Below are 10982 nucleotides of genomic sequence, written 5' to 3' on the forward strand. Positions count from 1 at the left end.
TGAACCTCCATCCAGGTCTGCACCTATTAACACTCAACAAATGTCCTTTACGTCACTGAGTGAAGTAGTGTCCTCAAAGCGTCTGGGAATCATGGCTCGGGACCTGACGCGTGGTGGGCTTGAGAGAAGACGTGAGAGCAGTCAGGACGCCACCCCTTTAGGACCCAGCAATTGGTCCCCAAGTGAATGAGCAGGAGCCAGAGGCAAACAAAACTATCTAGGACTGCAGATGCAGACAAGAGATTCTCCCACTGTGCTCAGCAGAACAACAGCCACAGAGACACCCCGCTCCTGGTCCCTGGGCCTGTAAATATGTCACGAGGCCGAAGAGACTTTGCAGGTGGATTAAGCTAAGACCCCTGAGATGGGGACTACCCTGGATTCCCCGGGGGTCCCAATATCATCACAGGATCCTTATGAGAGGGAGTGGAGATCACATCACAGGATCCTTATGAGAGGGAGTCAGAAGCAGAGAGACAGGAGATGCTGTGCTGTTGGCTACGAGGATGGAGGGCGGGGCCACAAGCCAAGGATATGGTGCCTCTAGAAGCTGGAAAAGTGGGGAGCCTGTGCTCCCCGGGAGCCTCCAGAGGGACCAGCCCTGCCCAAGCCTGGATTCATCCCTGTGGGGCCTGAGCTGGACTCCTGACTTCAGGACTGTCAGAGAATGAATCTGTGTGGTTTCTAGCCCCCTGTTTGAGCTGACTTGTTCCAGCTGCTATAGGAAACTCACGTGGGGATGGGGCCTGTGGGTCTTTCACAAACTCTATGACCCTCAGTCTCCACCTCAGCACAGTGGTCCCCACAAGGGGACCTTAGACACTGATGGTCCCCAACAGGCTCCCCCTGCAAAGATCAGTAAATTGTGCAGCAGGCATTAGCTGGTTCCTCACAGAGCTCAAGGTGCTGTGGACATTATAGATCAGCAAGTCAGGACAGGACTCAGAGGGAAATTTCTGACATGCGGAGGGGGAGGTGTGCTGTCTGAGGGGCTGGCGACGGCAGGGGAACATGAGTGGGAAAAAAGGCTGCAGGATTGCAGGCTGGATGCAAACATAAACATCATTATTATTATTGTCTCCTCTTTCAGCCACTGTCCTCCCGCCTCCAGGCCAAGGCACTCAGAGCCACACACAGGGTCAGGTTGCACTTGGGTGTTTACTGGGAACGGGCTCAGGGGCCAGGCCTGAGGTTCATGCTTTCTTGGTGATGGTCTTGGGGGTAGCGAGCTCGTACAGGCGAGGGGACGCCTGCGCCACCAGGGCGGCAGGGGACACATGGGAGGGGTCATAGCCCTCATTCAGGTCCTTCCGCACTCGGGGTTTTGCCAGAGACAGGATGCGGGGACTAGCCACTGCCTTCTTGGTGACCTCCAGCACCTCCCAGCGCGGGTCGCGGTCAGGAACACACTTGTCCGACTGGGCCTTGGGCACTGGAGGGGGCGGGAGGCGGGGCGCAGTGTCAGCAGCCGGAGCGCCCCGTCCCCACGGAGAACAGTCTTCTGAGTCAGAGCTCCCAAATTCAATGTCCTGTCCCTCAGCAGATGATGGATAAACACACGCGTCCCTCCACACACGCGAGCATCACTCAGCCATGAAGAGAAGACCTGACACTCGTTACCACGTGGATGGACCCTGAGAACACGATGCTCAGTGAGAGAAGCAGGCACAGAAGGACACACAGGGTGTGATTCCACTGATGGGAAACGTCCAGAACAGGCTGACCACAAAGTGAGTGGGTTCCTGGTGGTCAGGGGCTGGGGAGCAGCTGAGGGGGACAGCTGATGGAGATGGAGCTTCACTTTGGAGTGGTGGAATGTTCTGGAATTGATTGTGTGGGACACAGAGAACAGACTGGTGGATGCCAGTGGGGGAGGTGGGAGGGAAGGGAAGAATTGGGAGTTTGGGGTTAGCAGATGCAAACTATATTATACACAGGATGGACAGACAACAAGGTCCTACTGTAGAGCGCAGGGAACTATATTCAATATCCGGTGATACTTGGAACTCTGCTGGTGTGTTATATAACTCAATGTTACATGGCAGCCAGGATGGGAGTGAGTTTGGGGGAGAACAGATACATGCACGTGTATGCCTGAGTCCCTTCACTGTTCGCCTGAAACTATCACAGCATTGTTAATTGGCTATATCCCAATACAAAATTAGGAGTTAAAAATTCCTGTGATAAAAGATCATGGAAAAAAATATGAAAAAGAATGTGTATAATTGAGTCACTTTGCTGTTTGGCAGAAATTAACACAATTTTGTAATTCAACTACACTTCAATAAAATTTTTTTTAAATAAGTAAAATAATATATAATTTTTTTAATAAATAAAATGGATTGCAGTAATGTGCCCACAGCTCTCTGTGAGTGTACTGGGAAGTACTGAACTGTGCATTTTGAAGGGTGAGTCATGAAGAACAATGTCTCAAATGGTCACGGGCCCAGACAGGGGCTGGAGGAGCAGACATAGGTGCCCTGGTGGCTGGGGGTGAGGCAAGGGCTCCATCAGCCCCCACTGCCCATGCACCTGTGGCCCCAGCTGGGTCCTCCCCATAGGGTCCACCAGCCACATGTGACCAGCACCCCTTATGGACCGGGATTTTATCCTTTTTAATTTTAATAAAATCCATTAATTGAATTAAATCAATAGGTTGATTGACATTCAGTCCATTTCAGTCGTGGACAGACAGGTCTCAGAGCAGACCTAAGGCTCAGCCGGGCCCACTGCTCACTGGCTGGGAGCCCTGGCCCTGCTCCTGCTTGGACCCCCTACCTCTTCACCACCCCTTCCCCCACAGTGGGAGCCTCGGGGCTTGGCCCACATGGGGACCAGGAGAGAGTGACCACTGGTGACTACTGGTGACCACCCCAATCTCTAGGCCCTTCATTTTTGAGGGTTTCCTTTCCAAACCCCTCTTTGCCCCAAGACTCTGCAAATGCAAAAGGCTGTCTCCACTCAGCAGAGGAGCTGCAGCTCTGGGGAGAGGCCCTCAGTGAAAAGAAGGGGGGCCTGTGCTGGGGCCCCCAAAGGGTGTATTGGGGGCCTTGGGAGGACCTGCCAGAGCCCACCTTCCTGGATTCCTAAGGGAGACTCGGGGGCTCCCCCTGGTGTAACATCTGGGCTCTGAAAATCTGTCGGTCACAAGCTGACAGTGTGACCTATCCACAGCCACACAGCACCCATATTGCATAGACCAGTGTTGCCCAGGGACCCTGCACGGCGTGTTCCCTCTCTTCACTTTTTAAATGCTGGTCAAAACCATCAGTGGGTGGGAGTCTGCAGTTGGAAATACATGGCCCTATGCCAGTCTTATCCATACATACACACACAGAGGGATATGTGTTGATAACATGCTCCTGTGAAGCTTGGATGAATACACACACATGTGTATGTACAAATGTATATGTGCTTATGTTCCAGATGTGTGTGTGTCCGTGCATGTGTGTGTGAGAGGCAGAAGTGCATGTGTGCTTGTGTCTCTGTTCATTTAACCAATCTTCAACAAATTCAACGAATACTTTAACAAATATTAAGGGGCTTCCCTGCTGGCTCAGTGGTAAGGAATCTGCTTGTAATGCGGGAGATCCAGGTTCAATCCTGGGGTCGGGAAGAACCCCTGGAGGAGGAAATGGCAACCCACTCCAGTGCTCTTGCCTGGAGAATCCCATGGACAGAGGAGCCTCGCTATGGTCCACGAGGTCACAAAGAGTCGTGGACGCAAGTGAGCGACTAAACCACCACCAAGGAAACAGATGAATGAATCAACAAACAAAAGAAACTATAAGCAAGCTCCAAAGAAAAATGACTGAGAAGAAGTTACTTTGCAAAGTGCTCAACAAAGGGTTAGTGATCATCTCACATAAAGAGCTGCTGCAAATGAATTCCCTCCCCCAACCCCCCAACAAAAACAGGAAATAGGAAACTGAGAAAAAGACACAGCAGAGTAAACCAAAATGGCCAGTCAAGCTCCCTGGTGATCCTGCGCCAAGAGCCGGGGCACACTCGAGTTTCCCAAGGCCCTGACTGCCTTTGGGTGGTGAGATCCCTTTCTTCATGTCTTGGTACATTTTTCAGATTCTCTACAATTACTGCATATTACTTCTGTTGTGGGGGAGCCAGGTCTTCCTTTATTTTCAAGGACAGGAAGAGACTCTGGCCAGCACCCTTAGGTCCCAGCTTGGCTCTCCAGGCACTGGCCTGCATCCCAGGTTTCCCTTCTGCACCTATGTGCCGTGCTGGAAGACCCACTCAGATGATGCACTCAGCTCAGGCCAATAACCCCCATCCCAGGAGGAGTGATACCCTCTGCCAGCCCCCAAGGAATTCGAGCAGATGCAGTATGAACTGCCCACAGGGATTCAGACAGTGGGTTTGCAGGTTAGTGGGAGCCAGGGGAACACGAATCTTGCAGAACCAGCTCCAAGAGGACTAGCCAGTCCCAACTGCATCCAGTGTGGAAGAGTGCTTCATGAGACATCGAGCACCCCCCGGGACCCACTTACTGGCCAGGTGAAGAAGGCGGTTATAGTCTGACACGTGTGGCTTGGGTTTTGGCATGGGGTCCCACTCTTCCAGCAGGGTGGCTGGAGCCTTGGGCTTTGCCAGTCGGATGATCCTCGAACTGGGAATGGCCATCTGGGCTGCCCTGGACACTTGGGACACCTAGAAACACAGTTAGAAGGAGAGAATAAAGCAGCCTGTGCTGTTTCACACACCCCTGGGTCAAAAGATCCCATAAGCAATGCTGAAAGACAAAAGACTGGCTAGGAAGTTAGTCTGCAGTGTGTTCAGCAAAGGATTAGTAGCCATCATATATAAAGAGGTTCTTTAAGTCAATAACATGAAAAATCAGTAGGAAATAGCTAATCATGAAGGAAAGTAAACCCAAAGGATCAATAATCCTTTCTGTGCAACAGGGAAATGCAAATTAAAATAGCAAAATATCACTCCATGCCAACAAATTTGGCAAAAGTGACAAAGTCTGGCATCATCCAACCCTGGCAGGAAGGTGGGAGGACAGAGAACCCGATGCATAGCTGGTAGGAGGGTAAATTGCACAAGCACTTTGTTTGTATGTAACATTTAATGTTTTACAGAAGCTCTCCACAGGGTGTACTCTGCTGGGTAGGATACTGCCCAGAGGCAGAGGATTGGCTGAAATGATCCTTAGGGCCGTCATTAAAATCTATGTCTCTTTCCTCCTGAAATTGTGCTGCTTAGAAATCACATATACTACTCATACCAAAGACATCCTGGTGTTTACAATTTAATGTCCCTCTCAACCACCCATTCCATCCCCCCTCCTCTCCTCCCCTCCTTCTTCCCCCCATCAACAGTCCGCACAGCTCCAGTCACCAGCTGAGGTGGATGAATCAGCCTGCAGTCCTACCCTCAAGGGACCGCCAGCCTGGAGCGGTGACGGGCAGGGAAAATTCATTCATCCACACATTCAAATAATATTGATGACCACTCCATGCCCTGTGCATGCCAGGGCCGGAGACTTGTTGAGGGACCTGTATTTATTCCCAGGGAGGCACAAGGGAGAGTAAGGGTGGAGAAGGCCCCATCCTGCCAGCTTCCTTGGGCACTAGGGAGCCACAGAGGATGCTGGAGCACAAAAAGGCTTAAAGGCTGAACTGGCAGAGGTAGGGCAGGGGCCGGGAAAACAGTAGGCACACCTCCCAGGAAAAGCTGAGGCCAGATTCTCCTCTGGATTCTTGTCCAAACCAACTGACTGTGAAGCCTTCTTTGAGACAACTGGGGAAATGGAACATGGATTGGGGATTTGAACACTAAGGTATTATTGTTAAATTCTTCTAGTTGGATCATTGTTGGTATGTTTATTACTTTATTTTTATTTTTTCATCTTTTTGAGAGTTGTGAGTTAAAGTTTTATTTGGGGAAAAATGAGGACTGCAGTCCGAGGGATAGGTCTGAAAAACTGCTCCCTGTTGTTGGTGTGGTTTTAAACCATCCAAACCATGTAATGTCTGAATTCAGTTGTAAAAGTCTTCAAGTCAGGAGGGGGCGGGGAGGGTTGGTCTGTCAAACAACCACACAAAAACACCCAGGGACAAGCTCTTCCACACATGTTAAATCACATGGTCCAGGACTTCCCAGGTGGTCCAGGGGTTAAGACTCCCCCTTCTAATGCAGGTGGCTCAGATAGTAAAAGAATCTGCCTACAATGCAGGAGACCCGGCTTCAATCCTTGGGTCAGGAAGATCCCCTGCAAAAGGAAATAGCAACCAACTCCAGTATTCTTGCCTGGAGAATTCTAAGGATAAAGGAGCCGAGTAGGCTACAATTCATGGGAGTCACAAATGGTCGGACACAACTGAGCAACTAAAACTTTCACTTTCACTTATCCAATGCAAGAGGCCCAGGTTCCATCCCTAGTCAGGGAACTAAGGTCCCACATGCCATGGGGAGATATAAGGGCCGGATTCAGGATGGACTGAACTCTGGTGCCACCTCTGAACCGGTTGTCATGCACTCATTCGAGCAGATGGCTTGGGGCTCCCCTCCACGCTGACCTGACCAGCAGAGGAGCGTGATCCCTGCCCGCCTTCAAGGGAGCAGAGGAAAGTAAGAGGGGGGGAGTAAGGGGGGTTGGGGGAAGTGGGGGGGCGGGGAAAGTGAAGGGGGCGGGCTTCTTGAACCCACACTGGGACTCCGGATGGCTAAGAGAAGCAGCCACACGCCTGTTCCCTCTTGTCCTTGTGTGTCCTCTGAGCCCCTGGGTAGGGGTGGGGGCCAGGCAGGCCCCCCGGAGGGAGCCGGGGAGCTCCAGGGACGGAAGGGCACCCACCTCGGACATGTTTATGCTCCAGATGTTGTTTCGGACCTTTGGGGTGGCCAGTTCCCGTAGGCGGTTGGATGCTCGATACTCCAACGTGGACCGCGGAATGGGCCAGATAGAAGTGGTCCTAAGGGAAAGCCTAAGTCTGAGACCCCAGCCCACCCGGGGGCCATGTCTGTGTGTGTCTGAGACCCTGGCCCTGCAGAAAGATGTGTCTGTGCACGCATGTGCGACTCCTCTCTGATTCTAGGGTTCAGGAGAGCCTGGTGCAGAAGAGGGTTTTCTAATCCCTCCAAGATGGATCCTTAAAAGAACCCCTAACAGAGCCCCAACTTCTTCTCAAGGATGGAGCAATGCTCTCCTGGTTTGTACCCTCCCTGCTGCCCCCACAGCCCCCGCCATCAGGATGGAGTCAGGAGGTGGACCAAAGGGATGAAGTGAGCCCAGCCTGCCCCCCAAACTCATGTCTCAGCTCTGCCTCTGCCCCAGAAACAGCCTTATTTCATTGATCCGAGGCCAATTCCTCTCTTATTTTCACCTCTGTGAGCCTGGCATGCAGTTCTGTAATCTATGGTGACCTCTGTGTGACCTGTAATCTGGGGTGAGGCTGGAATGAAGCAGATAAATACTGTCAGCCTGGCCAGAAGGCCTGGGGCCCTCCTCTTCAGGGCAAGCATGACAGAACTGTTTGTACAGAGGTCACTCCAGATCACAGGTCCCACAGAGGTCACCCCAGATGACTGGTCCCTCAGAGGTACCTCCAGATTATTCTCTGACCAGCATTAAGGGGAAAAGCTATTGTCACAAGACCGGCACAGAGCCAGTGGCTGGAACTGGTTAACCCTGGTAAGTGGGACTCCCCTCAGTCACTTATCCTTCCATGTGTGAGTGAGAGATGAAAGCAGAGTCTGTGTGGAATAACTTCAGACCCCACATTGGCCATCGTGGAAGCCCCATGTGCTAAGACAGAGTCACACCAGGAGGCAGGCACCTAAAACTAAACTTCACAGCCACCCGCTGCCTAGGGGACTCAAGCACCTGCCTTGAGACCCACCAGCATCCCATCCTGTCTGGGCCACTGGGCCTCAAAGGCTTGGTGCCCGAGGCCCGGGCCGCGTGGATGGTCACCTGGCCGCGTGGATGGTCACCTGGCCGGGCCCTTCCCCGCTACGACACCCTGACGGAGAGAGGTCTCTTCCCGGAACCCCCTACCTGTTGTTGTTGTAATACTCCGAGTAGAACCTCTTGGGTCGGGCCAGCTCCTCCACCCGGCGGGACACCTCTGCACAAAAGGAGAAGCAGCTGCCCTGGAAAGCTGCCGTCCCCTTCCACCCAGGGCTCTCTTCCTCCTGACCTGGCTTCACACCAGGTGACAGCTCATACCAGACACCCCCACTGGGGACCACAGGACACATGAGAGGGCTTGCTCAGGCCCCTCTGCTCCTTGGCCCTGCTGTGGATTTGGGCCTGAAGTCAGGATGGGCCTGGGCTTGAGGGGGCCTCCGTGCTAACTGGGGGTGGCAGAAATTCTAAACCTGAGTGAGAACTTGCCCTGAGACTGAGTGTCGCTCCAGAAACAAGCTCTGGAAAGGAAAGGGGTTTTTTGTGAACTTCATCCTGACCCTACCTTGGCTGAGATGCAAACTGCGATTTCCCCTGGAGAGTTTGCTCCCACTCCTCCCCCAGGACCAACCTCCAGCTAGGAGAGGAGACACCCTCCCTGGAAGGCTGGGGGGACACTCCTGGAAGACAGCAGAGGGGCAGCCCCACAGAAGCCCTGAGAGGCTTGGGCCTGGGAGGCCCCAAAGTCTCCCCTATCAGAGCCAGGCACAGGCCAGGGTAAGATAGGGGCAACCGGGCCATAGGCACCAGGCCAGCCCCAGTCTCCACTCCAGCACCCCCACAAAGAAGCGCAGGCAGTGGGCAGGTGGACCTACCGGGCACAGTGATGGTGAGGGTGGTGTCCTCGAGAAATCTCTCTGTCCAGTACACGGATGGCCTGGAACATAGCCAGCAGGGCTCATGAGGGGAGCCAGCCCCGGCGGGTGTACCCCACTCAGAAGCAGAGCTCAGGGCACCCCATGAACACAAACAGTGGGAGGAGTGCAGCTGGAGGGGGAGAAAGGGAGAGAGCAAGTGGATGGCAGCAGGGGCAGGTCAGAGAGGAACAAGACAGGGAGGCCTGAGGGGCACGGGAGAGTGTAGATTATTTAGCAAGGCTGGTGTTCAGAGAAGGAGGGAGCTGGAAAAAAAAAAAAAGAGGCCTAACTGAGAAGGGAGCCCAGGCGGTGCTGGTACAGGCCCACCTCAGCCAGGGGCTGGGGTCCAGAGCTCCGGGTGGGACTGAGAATCCTGGGGTGGGGCCCAGTGCAGAGCCCTCTCCCCTCCCCGGCCCAGGAGAGGAGGGGGCCCCAGACTCACCAGTAGATACAGAACTGCAGGCTCCGCATGCGCGGGGACACCCAGGCGTGGCCCCTGCAGCAGCACCCCATCCTACGGAGACAGGCCCGCCAGCCTCCGCACTGGGCCCCCCTGGACCAGGTCGGTCTGGGGCTGCTGCCCATCCCCTCTCAGACCGCCCCCCACCACCACCACACCCACCAGGCCAGCCGCCCGCCCGCCCGCCCGCTGCCTCACCTGTCTTTCAAGACTTGCCAGTTGGTCTTGGGCTTCGCCAGCTCAAACAGCCGCCTCCTCTTCTTCCTCTCTAGGCTCACGGAGGTGCGAGGGGTCCTCTGGGAGATGGAGAGCCGCCTGGGGGGAGGTGGATGGTGAGGTCGAGCCCTTGCTCACCCAGCAGGCGGCCCCACCCTTCTGCTCCCGCCCCATCCTCTAGAGGTGAACCCAGCACCACCAAGACCTGGTCTGAAATCATAGCTCTGCACCAGCCAGTCCCTCAATTCCCCCCTGCCGGGCCCCAGAGGGGACGCTGAGCCAGGGCGAGTGCCCCCAGGAAGCCCCTGAGAGCCCCAGACATCCCATCTCCCCTCCTGGCTCAGACATCCTCCCCAAGCCCCACCCACGCCCCCGTTCCCCTGCCTGGCCAGCCACATCACACACCATCTGTGTACTTGTCATGCCAGCTCCGTGGGAGCTGGAAATCAATGTCCCCAGAGGGCAAAGGCCCCTGTCTGTGTCCAAGGGGACGCGCGCTGACCCAGGAGTAGGGGCCAAGGGACCCAGACATATCCCAGGGCACAGGGTCCCATAGGTAGGAGGGAGCACCCGCTCATTTCCCGGTGTCCTCCTCTCACCCAAAAACATTTCTGGTGATTTGTGGTACTTGGAAGGGTTTCAGCTTTAGAGCTTCTTTTTCTGTCTGTGGATGGCTGCTCACAACCTCTCAACTCTGCCATCTGACCTCTGCCCACTCCAAGTCTCCTGCCACGTAGACAGGGGCGGTTTGCTGACATCCACCTCGGGGCAGCAGGGAGCTGACCCCTTCACCCTTAAGAGTGAGGGCAAGGGCCCAGAGCCCCCAGGCCAGTGCAGCAACCCCCAGGGCCACTCCTGCCACACCCCAGCCTGGGCGCCCGCTCCCCAGCCCACCTCATCTCAGGCACGCCCTCCTCCAAGTCTTTCTCCAGAACCCTCTCGAGCTCCAAGAGGGCCTCTTCTGGGTTCTGGGCATCTACAGATTCTTCCTCAGCCACCTCCTCAGGAGGAATCTCCTCTTCTTGGTCTTCCAGTTTCAGGTCCCCATCATCCAGATCCTGGAACTTGGGGTCCTTAGACTCTACATTCTCATATACCGTGCCCTGGAGGCCCAGCGAGACATCATCCTGCCCCCTCTCTGGCTGGTCCTCGGCCTCCGACGTGTGGTGGTTATAGAACGAGTTTTGCTGGTGGTCCCCCATGTGCCAGGCCCTCCCCAGCCTTGCTCCCGCAACACCCAAATGTGTCTGTGGTCACCCAGCAACCAGAGAATGGCCTGCCCACATTCTCAGCCCACATTCCACCCCCAGCACGTCTGTCTGCAGGTGCCCCCCCACCCAGACAGCACCGAGGCTCCCGGGGCCACCCACCCCTCCAGCCTGGGGGGCACCTCCTCGGAAGGCAGACCAATCCCCAGGTCTCTCTGCATCTCGGCACCTGGCATGACTTTTCTGTGTGTCTGGCATGGCCTGAGACGATGCTGCTCACTTATTCCTTTCTTCTTCAGTCAGTGTCTATG

The 10982-nt window shown here is 54.8% G+C and overlaps 1 protein-coding gene across 1 annotated transcript; it reads right to left on the reverse strand.

Annotated features, from left to right (window-relative positions):
- Positions 1-1139: 1139 nt before the first annotated feature.
- On the reverse strand, positions 1140-10702 carry THEG (theg spermatid protein). Its single transcript, XM_043912553.1, has 8 exons — positions 10358-10702; positions 9446-9562; positions 9230-9301; positions 8746-8807; positions 8021-8090; positions 6818-6935; positions 4509-4668; positions 1140-1432 (listed from the first exon to the last, which is right to left on the reverse strand). Exons 1-8 carry the CDS (start codon positions 10663-10665, stop codon positions 1194-1196), a joined length of 1146 nt encoding a protein of 381 aa, XP_043768488.1. The 5' UTR covers positions 10666-10702; the 3' UTR covers positions 1140-1193.
- Between the last annotated feature and the right edge of the window lie 280 nt (positions 10703-10982).

This window comes from Cervus elaphus, chromosome 9, assembly GCF_910594005.1.
Source record: "Cervus elaphus chromosome 9, mCerEla1.1, whole genome shotgun sequence".
Lineage (NCBI taxonomy): Eukaryota > Metazoa > Chordata > Mammalia > Artiodactyla > Cervidae > Cervus > Cervus elaphus.